General features: G+C 24.0%; 2 protein-coding genes across 2 annotated transcripts; one reads left to right on the forward strand and one right to left on the reverse strand.

Moving 5' to 3' along the window:
• Positions 1 to 1,872: 1,872 nt before the first annotated feature.
• On the reverse strand, positions 1,873 to 5,082 carry LOC129963078 (dynein light chain roadblock-type 2-like). The gene is made up of 4 exons (XM_056077114.1): positions 4,752 to 5,082; positions 3,690 to 3,765; positions 2,850 to 3,017; positions 1,873 to 2,218 (listed from the first exon to the last, which is right to left on the reverse strand). Exons 1-4 carry the CDS (start codon positions 4,755 to 4,757, stop codon positions 2,175 to 2,177), a joined length of 294 nt encoding a protein of 97 aa, XP_055933089.1. The 5' UTR covers positions 4,758 to 5,082; the 3' UTR covers positions 1,873 to 2,174.
• Positions 5,083 to 5,138: 56 nt separating this feature from the next.
• LOC129963077 (V-type proton ATPase subunit d 1) lies at positions 5,139 to 17,777 on the forward strand. The gene is made up of 8 exons (XM_056077113.1): positions 5,139 to 5,351; positions 5,637 to 5,808; positions 9,456 to 9,634; positions 11,177 to 11,256; positions 12,171 to 12,248; positions 14,687 to 14,863; positions 14,970 to 15,047; positions 16,204 to 17,777. The coding sequence occupies exons 1-8, from the start codon at positions 5,231 to 5,233 to the stop codon at positions 16,363 to 16,365; spliced, it is 1,047 nt and encodes a 348-aa protein (XP_055933088.1). The 5' UTR covers positions 5,139 to 5,230; the 3' UTR covers positions 16,366 to 17,777.
• The last annotated feature ends 4 nt before the right edge of the window (positions 17,778 to 17,781 follow it).

Raw genomic sequence — 17,781 nt, forward strand, 5'->3', positions numbered from 1 at the left:
TTTTAATTAAATTACCCATGAATTTATTGGGTATTAACAATTTCAGATATATCAAATATTATAGTGTATTGAACTTTAATGTTCATTTTTATTTATTTATTATTATTACTATACATACATGTATGAATAAAACTGTTTGAAAAAGAATTAAATGGATCTTTAACAAAGATTTGTATTAATTTTAATTTGAGACATTTGAGCAAAGGATGAAAAATACAGATACACAATTTCAAAAGATAAGTAATCAAATTATTTTTATTTTTATGTAATGCTATTTCTACTTTTTTTTTTTTGCATACAAACTATATAAAGATAAAATCTGACTTCAAAATTTTGATGAATTTCCACATTTTAGATCTACTTGAGTTGTAAAAATTTATTGTGGGAATCACACCTGCCTATGAATTAGACAACTCAAAAATGAATTCAGCTAAGAGAATGAAATTTCTTAAGAGGTCATAGTATCTAGTTTGTAGATTTCTGTCATACTTTGGATGAAATGTATTTAATGGATGTCTGTTTATAAGTTTTCATATATACAAATCCTCATTAAAAAATAGAGTTAAATGAATAAAATTTGATATTTAATTTCATCATGAGAAATGTGTATTAAATTTTGGATCAAATCTGCTAATGGAGCCACTATCATGTACACTCATGTATTGTGTTCATGTACACTCAAATATGGAGTTGATCTACATATTTGAGTGTACATGAACATGCTAACTCAACAATGCGACAGATTAGTTAAATGAAATTTGGTATGCCATTTAACTATGGAAATCATAGGTTTGTATTGAAATTTGATTTGAATTAATTAAAAAGGAAGCATCGAAAGCTTACACAAAGTTTTCTTTGTTATACAATGATTAACACAAAATATGGTATATTGAGTGATAACACATGGAAATTGGGTGGAGGAAGAAATTGTACTTGTAGATTTTGTCATGATCTTTCAGGGCTGATTCCTTCATTTCACACCCCATAATACATTCAGGAGATTCAGACTTTCACATGGAGAACTGAAAGGAAAGTCTTCCTAAAAGTCTAAAATGAAAATCAATAAAAAAGAAAAGAAACCATATCAAGTATACATCCAAAATTCTGGTGATATATTCTGATAGTGATATTTATTCTTATTCCTCATCATCAACAACAAAAATATATTGCTCCATATTATATGTAAAATTAATTTCTAAAAATTAATTAAAACAAAGGAAACAATTTGTATAATAAAGAAATTTTTGTTGCAAAAAAAGCTAATTTTTTAAACCTTATAACAGCGTTAAAATTTTTTTTTTGTGAGATAATATTTTTAGCAGACATTGTGGGAAAATGTCAAAAACTTAAATACTACTTTTTAAAATAGTTTGTACATTTACTCAATTATTTATAAAATTTTGAAAAGTTAAAGGAAAGTGCACAAAAAAGACATTGGTATTATTAAAAAGGTGAAATTTTTAGAATATATAAAATTATTTTTTATAGAATGATTTATTCTGAATTTTCTGTGAAAAGATAGCAAAATTTCATTTAATTTCTAATTAAATAAATATTTAATTACATTTTACACTTTAAAAAAAGCGAGAATATCTTAAATAAAAAATGTTCAAAGTTTTGCTGAATTTCGTCCAATTGTTTAGAAACATATGGTACTTATATATAGCAAATAACCACAATGACGTATATTAAGACTGAAGATTATTTCCATTTAGATATCGGAAATATAAATGACAAAAATAGTATATAACCATTGATATAATTTAAGTTTTAATTACAGTATAAAGATAACATTATATTGCACCATAAAGATATTATTCAGACATTAAAAAGACATTATATTGCAAGATATATTCAGAAGTAAAAGAACATATCTAAAATTTGATACATACAACATAAAATGAATTACAACATCGAGCAGTATCTTTTTTTCTTTTCTTTCTTTTTTCTTGTAATAGGCATATGTAATGGTGTAATTCTTTCATATGATTCAAAAGAAATATGAATAGTAAATTAAGGTAATGAACAAAAATTTATTTAATTAATTAGAATACAATGTAAACTGAATTTTTTAAAGATAAAATTTTGCATAAAACAGACTAGTTACATTTATAAACAGTGGAAAGCATATATTATTATAAAAATTAATATAAATAAAAGAATCTTCAATACATTCACTCATTTGGATTTTGCACAACAATCATCATATATTCTTTATCTATAAGAGAATAAAGTTCAATCAATTGTTAATGATATTTGAAAATACAATCAAAACATATGCCATTAAAAGCAAAAACATCAATAATTAAATAATTTTGATTGCCTTTTCTTCAAATCCTTCTGTATAAATTATTAAAGCAGTATCAAAATTATAAAAATATAAGTATAAATGATTAGCAGAGAGAAAGAATAAGTATCAAAATATTCCAGAATTAACTAGTTTTATTTATTTAAAAAAACCATTTAATTTAGGAAAAAGTTTTATTTTAAAATATTGAAATATTATACATTAAGAATTCTTAAGAGTAAAAATACTAAATACTCATTATTAAAAAATTAAATCCATACGAGCTTAAAAAGATTTATAAAATCTTTTATTGAAATTAAGAATTTACTTCAAAGAGACTTCCAATCAGTTTTAAGAGACCTTGAATAAATTTAATATATAGTGAGTATTTCTAAAATTAAACAAAAAAAAAATACGATTTATTATCATTCTAAAATATTCTTTAATTTTATAATGGATTTACAGTATTTAGCAATTATAAATAAACAATAGTAAACTAAAGGAAAAAAAGAATGTTAATGTATTTAAATAGCTTTTTAAATAAGAAAAATAAAATACTTACCAGGTGCAATTAATATTTCATTCTTTTTAGATCGAACTCGCAGAAAAGTAAGCTCATTAGTATTATCCAATTCTTTCACAGTTTGTCGAGCTTTGTCTAAAAGATGGGTAATCAAGCCAGCATACTCAATAGTCGAATTATTATCCATTGTAGATTTAATAGGGATGCCTTGAGAGAAATTTAATAAGATTAATATAACATAGGCAATACACAAAATGTAGATAAAGAGAGAGAGAGAGAGAGAGAGAGAGAGAGATTTTGAAATTTTACATATCTTTCATGAAATAATTTCAACTGAAAATAAATTCATAAACAAAGTTTAAAATTTATATATATTTAAATGTTTACTGCAATATCAAAATAAATTTTAATTAGCAACATTCTAATTCAGTTCTAAATTCATGCAAATATATAAAAATTAGTAAATAATTATTATGTTAATAAATGCTAAATTAAATATTTATTTCATTAATTGGCTACTTTCTTGACATAGGAAGTTTTTATAGAAATTATTACTCTTTTATCAAACTAAATATTTTAATCATAAGCATATATTTTACTTATTAATAAAATAAAGTTTAGTGATATTAGCACAAAAAAAATTTCAGTATAATTAGTCACTATTTTCTATACAAAACGATTTTTTTTTTTTTTTGAAAATGTTAGAAAATAAATAAGGAATTATTCATCAACTCAATAAGTCAAATCCATAATACAATCACTAAAATTATAAAATGATTATTTTCTTAATGATACATAATTCATTAACAGCTCTTAAAAAATGAATTTTTAATGGAAAAGAAATCAAATATTTAATTTAATACATAACATAGTTCATACCATCTGTATTCAAAACAATGATACCCATTACACCTTTGTGAGACTGAATTCTTTTAAAAGTTTCATCTATCTCAGTCTGAAAAGAGACACATAGCAAATATATTTAAAACATGAAATTTATATCATTCAGATTTTATTAGCATTTATACAACATTCCTAAGAGAAATGACATGGGCAATATTCTTGTCAACATGCCAGAAAATAGAGAGAGAAATTTCTTACTTTCAGAAATAAAATTAAATTTTTGAAAAATGACCAAAATGTAAGTAAATCTACAAGGTCAATTTTTGTATCACAAGTAAACCTTTAATACAGCAGTTTAAAACAAATGTTTAAAATCCTAGCTTTTTTCTTAAAAATTAAATAAATATACATAACAATTTCTTCAAATCATTTAGTATTGTGTTAATAAAAACATAAAATATATACTGGATCATATTTTTGAATGATAAAATAGTGCCCTTAAGAATGATTACTAATTTTCATTTCATCTACTTTTATTTCACTATTAAATGACATCATAAACTGCATATACAAACATATAAATAATTTTTCTAAAATATCTGGTTATAATTTTAGAGTTATATTGAAGCACAGTCACAACAATAAAAATTTTTCACTTAAATCTACAAAAGATATCAAACATCTAGCATATCTGAATTTACTACTGAATGTTTAATTGCAAATACCATTTAAATTATATCAAGTAGGAAGAAATATTAAAAATGGGCTTATATTAAATACATTGATTATTAGCCTGTATGATCCTTTTGATTACAAATTTGAATAAGATGTACCGTCTAATCATCTAGCTTTATAATGGAAACTGTCTTTCTTAACTATGTGTATTCTGTATGATATATGTCTTTCTCTACAGCATTAGCCGATGTATTGTTACATTTTATTCAGCAGATGACATCACCACATTTACAGAAGCAATAAATGGAAGTGGAGAACATAAAGGTCATTTTGACTTCACGAGAATTTATAATTATTGTCATTATTAATAAAAATGACATGTACTGTTGACAAACAAATTAATAAGAAGAAATGATGACTTACTGCCATAGCGAAAAGTATATAGTAATTTCTTTATGAAATTATAGAAAATTTAGTTATTTAATAACTGTGCTTTATGCAAGACAAGATCAAGCCTATAGATATTAAAAACACTAATCGCTATTCAACCTGTGACCATGGATACCAAAACTTGGAGAACACCGAATCAAAATACAGACCGTCACGGTTTTAATTGTACAACCCAATTTAGAAAAAAGGATGGGATAAACATTCACTCTTTCGTAATTATTAAGCAATTTGTTTCATTGTACGTTTCTAGATAAAATTTAATTATAAATTTTTTAAAAACTTTTATGCATTTTTCTACTAAAATTCTGGATGTATTTAATGCATTTTCGTAATCACATGATTTGGTGTGCAGATTTGTAATAGGCATGCGCAGTCAGCGGACATACATTGGGAGTTCTCCGTTGCGAGTAAATCGGACGTTCTGTTAAATTATTAAAAAATTATTTTCCAAAATGCATGAAATACTCTTTAATGTCGATAATGGTTATTTGGAAGGTTTAATTCGAGGATTTAAGTGCGGAATTCTCAAAGTTGCTGATTATCACAATCTTGTACAATGCGAAACTTTGGAAGGTAAATATTTATGATTTTTGCTATTTATGTTTAAATTTTAGTTAGACTGTATATAAAAAATGAATTTTCGTGTAAGAAAATTTTAAATGTTTCCAAATTCTACAACTTTGTAATTTTTAAGCAATTTTTCTTAAGGTATATTTAATTCCAAAACACTTGGTGTTATAAATTTTTAATTTTTTAAAATTGTTTTCAATTGAGAAATTTGAACTTTTTTTTGTGTGTGTGTGTGTGTCTAATTCTTCAGTGCTTATAGAAATACAAACACTGCTTTTTAACTTTTAGATCTGAAGGTCCATCTGCAGAGCACAGACTATGGCAATTTTCTTGCTAATGAACCAAGTCCTTTAACTGTCAGTATCATAGAAGATAAACTAAGAGAAAAGCTAGTCACTGAATTTATCCACATCAGAAATCAAGCAGTAGAACCTTTATCAACTTTTCTGGATTACATTACGTGAGAAATTTTTCAGATTTTTCTTCTGCCTCTTTTGTGATTAGATATTATAATGTTGATTAGTTCTTGAACTATTTCAGTGATAAAAATCTGATTTAAATGCTGTTTCTGTTCAAAAGATTTTTCAATATTTGTATTGGCTCAGCCATGATATATATATTTGTTTCGGGTATTATCATTGTAAAAAATTTTGAGATGATCATGCTTTTTTACATAACTAATATAAAGTTTATAAAAAGTCATTGCAAAGCAAAATATATTTAAAAGATGTGTATTTCAATTGGTTTAGTCACTGGGGAAGATGGGTCACAATGTCACGTTTTATTTTCTGTTGTGGTATCAAAATATGTTGTGTTATGAAGCAAATTTCTTAAAGTGATCTTTGATCCTTCACATTCGCATTACGTATTATTAAAGTTAAAAAGAATAACATTTATTTCCAATATTTTACCTTTTTAAGAGTGATAGACATAGCGATTTTGTGTTCCAATTTTTGAATTAATGTTGCTTTATAGTAGCAATTATTATCATAAAAGAATTTTTTTAAAAATTATATTTGAATTGAAATATTCAGATATCAATCAATTCCTTAAACAGGTTTAAAATAAAATATCACATTTGATAAATTTAAGAATAATTGAATAGTATTAAATAGGAGGAGAAATTTAGAAACTAGTAGCTACCCTGCAGCTTTCATGTTCTCTATAAACTAAACTTATCTTCTTTTTTTTTCTTTTGTTCTATTTTTCATATTTAAATATAAAAAAAAATCAAGCAAATGCTAATAAAAGACAACTGAATGTAATTTAATTATGAAGTATATATTTCTTTAAAATATATTAATTTGTATTTTCTCTTATTTATCTTTAAAATATGTGTGCTATAACATTGTATGTGGTTTCATTTCGTAACACTGTACCCCATATAACATAGCTTGAAACAAAATTTATTTATAAGTATATAATGTGAATATAGATCATTCTTTTAAATCCTCAGAATTGAAATAGTTATTTTATCATTAAAATATTCATTATAAAATAAACACTGCTGATGAATGAAAAGAATTTTTATTACAAACATAAAATTTTACCTTTCATTTATAAAAATAAAGATTTACTTATCAAAAAACTAATTAATGATTCAATTTCTCCCCAAATCCATGATTTTTAGAAAACAAGATTGACTAGTTTTTAAATAAATTGGAACTAATGTTGCCATCAATTTAAAATGAAACTCACTACAATGCAACTCACCCATGCAACACTATCTGTTGCTTCTGTTTATTCTTTTTAGATATTTAAACTTCTGTAATTGTTTTATACGCATTTCATTGATAATTTTCTTTCATATTTTTACTACTTTTAATACAAGCTTATTATAATGATTGAAACCTTGTTTTAATATTTAACCATCATGTGTTGGTATGCATAGGTATCCTCTCATGATTATTGGTTATAAATTTGATTGACAATTTTCATATTGTAGTATAGATAGTTATTCACTTTAATGCAAAAATATTTCGACATCTACAAGCTTTACAATCAGTGATAATCAGCCATAATTTTATATAAAAGAAATAAAATTTCATCTGAAGTTGTTGGGTTAAATAATATACAATATGAAGTCTTAATTTCATTCACTCATACTTCTTAAATATACAGCATTTAAATTCATACAATTTAAATATATTTCTGTAAAAGTATATGAAATATATAGAATTGTGATTACAAAAGCTGAGTTTGATAAAAAGTTTTATATTTAATTGATCCCAAATTAATTTTAAAAATAAATGTATTTATCAATTTATATATAATGGTAATTGCTCTAATAGATGAATTATTGGAGCAATCTGTTAATTTTAAAATAAATATTCTGTCATTATACAAACAGGAATAATAAATTAAAAAGAATGTGAAAAAATAGGAATGGAAAGTCACTTCTGCTTAAAATATATTACTTTTATTGCATAGTTTTTTATTTTATATTTGTTTTTACTAATATTCCTTTCAATCTTAGAAACTTTTATCTGAATGTTTGAAAGATAGTTAGCTACACTCCTTTTATTTTATTTTATTTATTTTTTTATTAATCTTGTCTTAATCTGGGCAATACATTACCATTATTAATTACATAATTTTAGAATATTGTGACCAGTTACATTTTTCTTAGCTCATCCAACTCAGTTTTGGAAGAATGGTAAATACTGGGAATTTTAGATATTAGTTTTTTTTTTATTTCATTTTTCTTATCTTTATTATGATGTCTAATTTTGTATTGTGAATATTTGTGATATAAATAATATCATGGCAATATATTAAATGAAAATATCCTGTAATATATGAAAAAAAAAGCTGTGGTAATTGGCAATTAACAAGATTAACAATCAATTAGATTATATTTAGCATTGTTATACTTCATTAAATTGGCCTGAGTTTAATTTTATTGTAAGCAAAATAAAAATTTATTTACTTGGAACATTAGTAATCAATTTCTAATGCATTGTAACTCTAAACTGAACACAAAGTTTGTTTAAATTCAAGAAATTCTATCCATAGCATTACAATGTGTAGAAAGATGTTCATCATTCAAAACTCTTAGCTCACACTCTTAGCATTCTAAATAATGTATGTTTGAATTGACATTGACTGTACTTGCAGATAATATAAAAAATGTCATGACTAATTTCTATCACTTTCTATTTTGAATCATTTATTTATTATATTTGTAAAAGTAGAAAATTTAAGTCATTGTACAAATAACTTTAAAGCTCATTTGTCTTTAAGAAGTTTATTAATCTGTTTTGATCAAGATTGTGTAATTTATTTAATCTCTTTTCTGTAACCACTGTTCATTCAATATTCTTGAATTTCTGACTTTCTTTATTATACATGCATAAATATTTTCTATTAATTTAACTAGACGAAAGTAGCATTCAACTATACTGTAATTGTTATTTATAGCTGTTAATAATTAAAGGTTTTAAATATTTGCATCTAAGCACCTTTTGCAAACCAGCTTATTTATCTGAATACTTACTGGCTTTCTTGCCCTGTTAAACTATTAATATTAAATGTATTTGTTAAAAAATTTTCTTAGTTATTTGATAAAATTTAAAAAAAAAATCATTTAATGAGATTGGTGTGCAACAGTTTTGTCTGTGCAAGTTAAAAACTGTATATATTATGAAATAAGAGCAGAAGTGAAAATCCTGCTTTGGAGTTAATGCCCCAAGAAAACATTTATTTTATTTTAATTATAACATTGAAAAAGCATGCAAATGAATGGTTTAGTAGAACAATGAAATAACTGAATTCTATTATTACAGTGAATTCATTATTATAAATGATATATCGAGATAATTTTTTTAATTAGTGAAAAAACTGTATAAAAAATAAATTGGTGTTATTAAAAAGAAGTTTTAATATTAGTGTACAAATAATTTTGGTAAAATTTTTTATCAGAAGATAAAGTTAAAAAAATACCAAAAGAAGAAAAAAAAACACCTTTATTTGCTATTTATATTTTTAAAAAGTTGAAAGTTACCTAATATAATATTGAAAAAGAAAGTTAACTTTATTTTTTTTTCTTCAAAAATTGGATTTTATTACTAGTTTTATTTTAAAACATTACATATATGTATATTTCAGATACAGCTACATGATTGATAATATTATCTTGCTTATAACTGGAACTCTTCACCAACGACCCATTTCGGAGCTGATCCCAAAATGTCATCCTTTGGGAAGTTTTGATCAAATGGAAGCCATTCATATTGCTTCTACTCCTGCTGAATTATATAATGCAGTTCTTGTGGATACACCATTAGGTACTTTTATGTGTGGATGTCACACTTTTACAACTTATTTGCAAATCTTTCGATACAAATTTAGTATTTTTTTATTTGAATGTGAAACTTTCTTTAGTTGTCATCCTCTTTATAAAATTAATGATATATTTAGTTATAAACATACTATGAAAATGCAAATGTTTATTGTAGTTGACTTTTAAAAATTAAAAGAAATAACAGAAATGGTGAGAAATCTATCTTTTGTAAACTTCATATACAAATCTTGTGAATATATTTCCATTCCTTAAAGAAAATGAGAATTTTACCTGTAATGCTATGTTTGCTGAAATGGCAAAGAGAATATTTATTATCCTCTGAGAATTTTTGAAATTGACATTCTATTTTAGTGAAAATAGAAAATCTGAATCTGCATCACAAAATGAATACCTGATAATTTATAATAAAGGCATTGTTTAAAAACATCTGATTGAATTTTTTTTTCAATGTTTGTTAGATATTATACTGTTTTCTTATTTTTTTCTTCACACTCTTGATTTTTTAAAAATAGGCGGGCTGCTTTGTTGTTGTATCACATAGTATAATATTAATGTATGTCATAAATGTCAATTTCACCTTATTTTTTTTTTTTACAAAATAGTGTTAATTTATTTATTAAAAGTTGTTTTAAGCATTCAAAATATATCAGCATTTTCCCCTTAACATATTGGGAGGAAAATCCTGTGCTAAAGGCAACAATCATAGGAGGCAAAATATAATTTTGGGATGTAAGACGGCAATATTGAGTACTTTTATATATAATCTAATATCTGCCACTCTGATAGAAAAGTAATATTTCATGGTACCATTTATTCTAGGTTACTTAAATTTGTTAGAGATAGTTTTATTTTACAAATGGAAATATATTTAAAATTATGATTTTAAAAATCTCATCTTGACTAACATATGCCATGCATTTTCAAAATGGTACATCAAGATGATAGTGTTTTAGTTCATGTTAAAACTTTGTAAATATATATTATAATGCTTTTTTTTCTTATAAATTGCTGGATAATATTTCAAGTTTTTGAAAAGTACTGTACTAGAAGCCTATTTATTTTAACTAAGCAGTGATAGTCAACACTTGAGTATGACTTTATTTAAACTAAGGCATATCAATCATTATTTGAATTCATTACCAAATATCAATTTCAATTGTTTTTCATTTATTATAAATTTTTAATTTAATGTCTAACAACTGTACTTATTTTATTATGAAATGTAGTGACATTAATGAAATGAATTGTATTAACCTTTATTGTGATAATCATATGAATGCTAATAAGAAGTGATAATAAGTCTGCTATAATTTTGAAATTCCAAGTGGAAAGATTTATATGTTTTTATAATTTCAACAGTTTGGTGATCAAGCTGACTGCTGATAATTAACATAAATATTTAAATTAAATATTTTTATTATACTTATTATAAAATAACAAATTTATTCAATTTAAGCCAAGAAGTTTGATATTTTATATGTTTTGCATTACTTTTTCTTATATTTTAATTTATTGCAATTTACAGCTCCATTTTTCGAAGACTGTATTTCTGAACAAGATTTAGATGAAATGAATATTGAAATAATTAGAAATACCCTGTACAAGGTATGAAATGATTTTTTTTCAAAGGTATATCATATATTGTTTATTAACTTGATATCCTAAGCACATTGCAGATGTCTGATAATAGATGATATATTCATCAATATTTAAGATATTTTTTCAGTGTTTTGTATTTATAAAATCTCTCTCTCTCTCTCTTTTTTTTTTTTTTTTTTTTTTTTTTTGTAAAAAAATCTTATATTATTTTAATTGTGTATTTATTTTAAGTATCTTCTTGTTTGAGTCTGTGTTATTTTTGAACCTTGACTTGTTATCTAAAAAGTGTTTTTGCTATATTTAATTATTTTTTATATTTCCTTTTTTCATATCTAAAATTTGCTCATAATTCACCGTATGCATTTATTAATTTTCACAAGTTTTACAGTATTCAATCTGTGCTTTTTTTCATTCCTGTATCTTTTGATTTTCATCATGCTAGTGATCAGATCCAGTTAGAAGCAATAATTCATCAATACTGGTAAAAATGATTGTATATCAGAATTTATGCTTGGTGGAAGCTAAGGCTGAGGAACCATTTTGTCTTTAATGATTTAGGATTTATTGAATGGACATTCATATTTGAGTTTCTAAAACAATGGCAGGAGAAAAAGAATATTTGAGAGATCAGAATTGTAATCTGTGATTTATTTCATCATTAAATGCTTTTATATGCAGGTTTTGAATAAACTTTTTTTTTTTTTTTTTTTTTTTTTTTTTTGTATATTATTTAGGTTAAGAAAACAGGTCACATTCATAATATTAGAAACTTATTTCTTTATTTGTGTTAAGTTTCAAGTTTAGAATTTGTAAATTATTGGATCAAATCCTGTATCCCCTATTTCTTTTCTTTTGAGTAGCTATTTGTTGATTATCTTTTTAACCTTCTAAAATAGTTTCTTTTTTCTTCCTTTTGATAGGCTTATCTTGAATCCTTCTATAATTTCTGTAAAGAACTGGGTGGTATCACAGCTGAAGTTATGTGTGAAATCTTAGCAGTAAGTATGATTTTCTTATTAATTTGTATATATATATTTCAACTTTTAAATTGTCTTGTGAGTTAGGAATTATGAAATAAAATATTAGTTCATTTTTATTTTAAACTGGAACTTGCATAACATTGCTCCTGATATGATAAAATGTCTGCAAAATCAAAAGCATAAATTATTTCTTTTCATTTTTCCATTATCTCAGTATTTTTGTAAGAACCTCAATTATATACAGTGCAGCAATAAACATTATAGTCAATAAATTTTTTTCATCAGATTTTGTTGATATCTACAATTAGTTGTAAAAATGTACAAAATAAATTAAATAATGGGGGGGGGAAGAATTTTTTTAAAGTCAAGTAGAATTTGTAAATGAAATTATATGTACTTTCCCTACACATCCAAAGAATATATCTTTTGGAAAATATCTGCCAAAATGTGAGCTATAAAATTTAGTAGCATCAACAATTATCTCACTTTGTTCATCATAAAGGGTCAAGCTTCTGGTTTTCTGTAGATTTTAAATGCAAAAATAAAATAGCTTAATATAATTTATTTAAAGAAAAATATTTTTATTCATTGAATAAACCTTTTGTCATATAAACATTAATAATATATTCCACTACATTGTTTTGTATGCATATTAAAAAAAATTTCTTCAAAAGAGTTGAATTTTTCATAGGGTGAATTTTAAATAAATAAATCATAATAAAATATAAAGTTATGAAAGTGACATAAAAGATCATAATTAATTAGCAATTCGTTACTATAGTAATTTACATGCACATATGAAACAGAAAATGATTGATAATGAAGTTGCATTTAAAAGCTTGCTATAACATGAATTTCCAATTTTTGGTTTATGATGCTCTGGCGATTCTGCCACAATATGATTATCCAGACTTAAGACTATATTCTGTTACATTTGAATTTTGACATCATCAATCAGAAAGTAAACAATCACTTCAAAAGTGGATCTTAAATCAAATTTACCTATCTTGTGAGAATAAATTTTCTCTGCAAATTGCATAAATCTGCAAAAATATAATTTTCTCTCAGTGGATTATCCACAAAATGATGAACTCATCAACAAAACAATGAATTATAAATCAATAATTAAATGTATTTTGATCTTTCTTGTTTTAAATTTGAGAGAAATATTTGATTGATCGCTTTGAAAAATTTGGGAAAGCTAACACAATTATAATGTTGGATGCTGGTATTTTAACTTCAATTCCTAAGATTTTTCAGAAGAAATGACTAATTAAAAAATTCACAAAATTTAGTGAATAATGTTGGTCTGAATTTTTGCAAAACAAATTTCTTTACATAGACAAATTTTGTTGTCTTTGATAGTGCTTTTTTTTTTTTTTTTTTATCTACAGTTATTAGAAGCAAACATGTTCTAGCAAATATGTACAAAAAAATCATCCAAAACAAAGTGAGTCGTTAAATAAAGATTTTTCTACAGTAAATTTTAAAATTCAGACTTCCATGTGCATTGAATGACATTATATTGACATCTGTGCCAATTTCAGGACTATAAGTATGATAGTCTTTCTAGATGCTGCACACACACAAACATTTCCCTTAAAATTAGCTTATTATTTGAAACTCAATTACATTGTTAGTTTATTATTTCATATATACTTAGATGGTTATTATATCATATTTGCTGAATTTGAAAATGATTATTGGACAATGTAATTGAAATGTAATGAATCTCTGCAAATGAATAATTACACAAAAAAAGAAGGAAAAAAAAAGAAAAAAAATCATACAATACATAAAATGTTTTTAGTTTATTAATGCTGCACTTTTTTTCTTTTTTTTTTTTACTCATCATTGAAATTTTAACTGTGTAATATACTTCATTTAAAAAAAATTTATAGAAATTGAAATTTATTCTGATTTAGGAAATTATGTTTACAAAATTTGTAAAACATAAAAATACTTTACTTCTTTTTTTATTAGATTATGTCTTTAAATATCATTTTATGATTATGATTTCTGTTATTATTGGATGTATTAACTTAACTAAAACTTAAAAAACTGGAGGCTTGCTATTGGGAAGTGTCAGATGGTTTGTTGATCTTAATTTGCAAATTTAGTGTGTTGCTTAAATTTGGTTTAATTTGAATTTCAAATGAAATATACAATATCTGTTGCAATTGTATATGTATGCCTTTTTTATTTTATTCAAATATATTCTAAGAAGTTGAACAAATATCATATAGTCTGCATATAATAATTTTGGATTTTTTTTTTTTTTAGACTGAAATTTAGTATCACTGTAACAATTTCCTGCTCGTTATTTCTTTAATAGATATTTTTCTAACTGTGGTCTACAAATTTCTCTCTATGAAATGTTAAGCATTAAAAAAAAATTTGTCTTAAATTACAAATCTCTTTGCTTTTCATTACATATTTGTCATTTCTTTTGTTAGTTTGAAGCTGATAGAAGAGCCTTTATTATCACAATTAATTCATTTGGAACGGAACTGACAAAGGAAGATCGAGCTAAGCTGTATCCTCACTGTGGTAAATTGTATCCTGATGGACTTCAGGCTTTAGCTAAAACTGATGAATATGAACATGTTAAAGCTGTAGCTGAATATTATACTGTAAGTTTAAATATGTAGCATGATTATATTTTAAAATATAGTTTTTTTCTTTTTCAGATATTAATTAAACACTTCAAGACTAAAATTAAAATATTTTTTGTTAAAGGAATACCAAATGCTGTTTGAGGGTGCTGGAACAAATCCTGGTGAAAAGACTTTGGAGGATAAATTCTTTGAGCATGAGGTAAGTTTGTGATTAGATGTAAGAGAAAGATGTAAAAATATCCAAATCTGTAATTCTTTTTTGTTTTTCCCATTGAACAGTTGATTTTTTTCTATTGATTTGTATACATTTATTTGTTCTTTATTATTTTTTGATTTCATGTATATAATTTCTTTGAAGTTCTATTCAGAATTACTTTTCTTCTTGAATTTGCTTTTTGGATATAGATGATGAGATTATAGTTCTCTTGCATTGTGTAAAACGTGGAAAATGTTATTAATTGTCTGTGACATTTACTTTATTTCGAATTTCAAATATATATCCTTGTAAATTTTTCAAAACATTAAGGCTGGTGGTGTATAGATTGCTTCATAAATTAAAATCATATCTCTAAATCTATGTTAAGGTGCCTATTTCTTTAGTTGTTTGCCCTTCATCAAAATAGCCAAAGATCTTATAAAAATATAGCTGTATTGATTTGATATACAATAGTTCAGCCACTTACTAAGAAATTAAATATTAGATAACAAAATGGCCTTTGGAGAGAGAGAATAGTCGAGAAGAGTTTTTTAATGATGTGTATAATACAAATTAGATTCTGGTTTTATTGAGAATTATTTCATAATTTCTAGAATTTTTTCTGACATTCAGTACCGTTGCATTTGATTTTTGGTAGTTATATGCGTAGAAAAATTTAAGGCATCTCTTTCAATTTCTGTCAATATATCTGTGTTTATCATTTTAATTAAAAAAATTTCGGTGTAATATGATTTAGGAATTTTTCTCATCAAATGAATAATTGCCTTGAAGAATTTGAGTGAAAATTATGCATTTTAAAATAAATTTACTTATTTTCTTTATCACTTCGTAGTTAATAGTTTTATATAATGTTAGCATTTAAAAAAAATTCATGTGTATTTATGCTTTGTCTGTTTTCAAACTACAGAAACTTTATTTGTAATTTGAACTTATGTGATATTTTTTTTTCAAAGGTGCATAAAGAAATAATTGAATTTTGAATAATAAAAATTAATTATTAAATAAAAGGCAGGGATATAAGATGAATCTGTTATTTTCTCTGTTTATTATATAGTAATAAAAGCAAATAAAAAATTATACAAGAGTGTAAATCTCATTAATACTAATTAATTTAACCTAAATTATTTTATTCTAATAGGTGAGACTGAACAGTGGTGCATTCCTTCAACAATTCCATTATGGAGTATTTTATGCATATGTGAAGTTGAAAGAGCAAGAGTGCAGAAACATTGTGTGGATTTCAGAGTGTGTTGCCCAGCGTCATAGAGCCAAGATTGATAACTATATCCCTGTCTTTTAATGTGAACAAATGTTTTGCATATTAGCCAAGATTTGATGTGTTAACTATCATTCCAGAATGTTGTATTGTATGTGTAGCATTATATTAGTTTGTGAAGATCTTTTGAAAAGCTGTATATTTATTGTTTTCATATCTTAGAAAACTATTGTAAATAATAACACATCCTAAATGTGTGTTGGTTGTATAAAGTTAAAAAATAATATTTATAGTGTTTAATTATATTCTGAAACTTATTTAAAAAACAGAATGTTCAAAAACAGACATTTTTATTATTATTAAAAAATTCTGTGAAGGGAAATTTTATTTTTTGTGAACAAATCAAGAAATGCCAGCTCCAAAGATAGCATATCTAATTTTAAATATACTAATGTGTTTTTGTAAATGATTGTTGTTTTTACATGTTATGGATTTTTTTTAGTACGGTTATAATGAAGTCATATGGCTGTAATGTTTTTCAATAAGAGAGAATTGTGTGTTTTGTTTTAGAATAACTTTTATTTAAATTTTAAAATGGAATTAAAATATCACTTTAGATTTATCAATATCAATAGTTTCTTTTGAAGACTTGTTTCTTGTTATAGGTTAATTGTTTGTATTTTAGACTTTGTAATGATTTTTTTAACAGTGGTGGTAGAGGGCTGTATAGTTCTAAAAAAAAAAAAAAATTGTAACTAAAATTCGTAAGTTGGAGTTCATTTTATTGTTGTCATCAAAATTATGTTTATGGTACTGTTTGTTAAGTAACATTACTTTGAATGTTTGTAAATCCAAAAGAATAGTATATTTTTCATTAAATTCCACTTTTTTTTTATGGATTACAATAAAAATTTGAGAACAAACATTTAGTTTTATAATCTACTGTGAAATGATATTAATATGAAATATTAAAACTTATTTATATGGACTAATAATGAAGATAGCTTGATTCTGGATATTATTTTTTTTAAAAATTCCTTTTCAGTGTATTGTAAAATTGTGCTGCCATATTTTTTTTTATAAACTAATATTTAAAATGGTCTTGATAATTCCCTTCATTAAATAGATACTGATGCAAATAATTCTATTAATCCAAAAGTGTTTTTTTAAAATAAAATATGTATACTTTATGCTGAATTTGTACCTGGCCCTTTTGTTTAAATTTTAAAAGATTTTCTTCAATGAATTTTACATATTTGATGAAATTTATATTGAACTTTGAGTTTTAATTGGTGGTTTCTAGTTTTTTTTATAACCCTAAAAATATTTATATGTGGTGCTATTGGTTCTTTCTTTTTTCTAAAAGATTGAATATATTATTCAATATATATTATAAATATTAAAAGATCTGAATATAAAGCTAAATAGTGTTAATTACATTAAAGTGATGTCACTTTAAATTTTCAGAAAAATTATTGGGTAAATGTTTTATTACCTATG

Source organism: Argiope bruennichi, chromosome 3 (genome assembly GCF_947563725.1).
Source record: "Argiope bruennichi chromosome 3, qqArgBrue1.1, whole genome shotgun sequence".
Taxonomy (NCBI): Eukaryota; Metazoa; Arthropoda; class Arachnida; order Araneae; family Araneidae; genus Argiope; species Argiope bruennichi.

What these genes read in the sequence shown, in the direction of transcription:
- LOC129963078 (XM_056077114.1), bottom strand. An exon ending in CATTGTTTTGAATACAGATG is followed by an intron (nt 3,018 to 3,689) that starts GTATGAACTATG and finishes ATTTCTCTCAAG; the next exon opens with GCATCCCTATTAAATCTACA. An exon ending in TGAAATATTAATTGCACCTG is followed by an intron (nt 2,219 to 2,849) that starts GTAAGTATTTTA and finishes ATTCTCTTATAG; the next exon opens with ATAAAGAATATATGATGATT.
- LOC129963077 (XM_056077113.1), top strand. Translation starts at nt 5,231, where the DNA reads ATGCATGAAATACTCTTTAATGTCGATAATGGTTATTTGGAAGGTTTA. An exon ending in TTAGAAATACCCTGTACAAG is followed by an intron (nt 11,257 to 12,170) that starts GTATGAAATGAT and finishes TCCTTTTGATAG; the next exon opens with GCTTATCTTGAATCCTTCTA. An exon ending in CTGTAGCTGAATATTATACT is followed by an intron (nt 14,864 to 14,969) that starts GTAAGTTTAAAT and finishes TTTTTGTTAAAG; the next exon opens with GAATACCAAATGCTGTTTGA.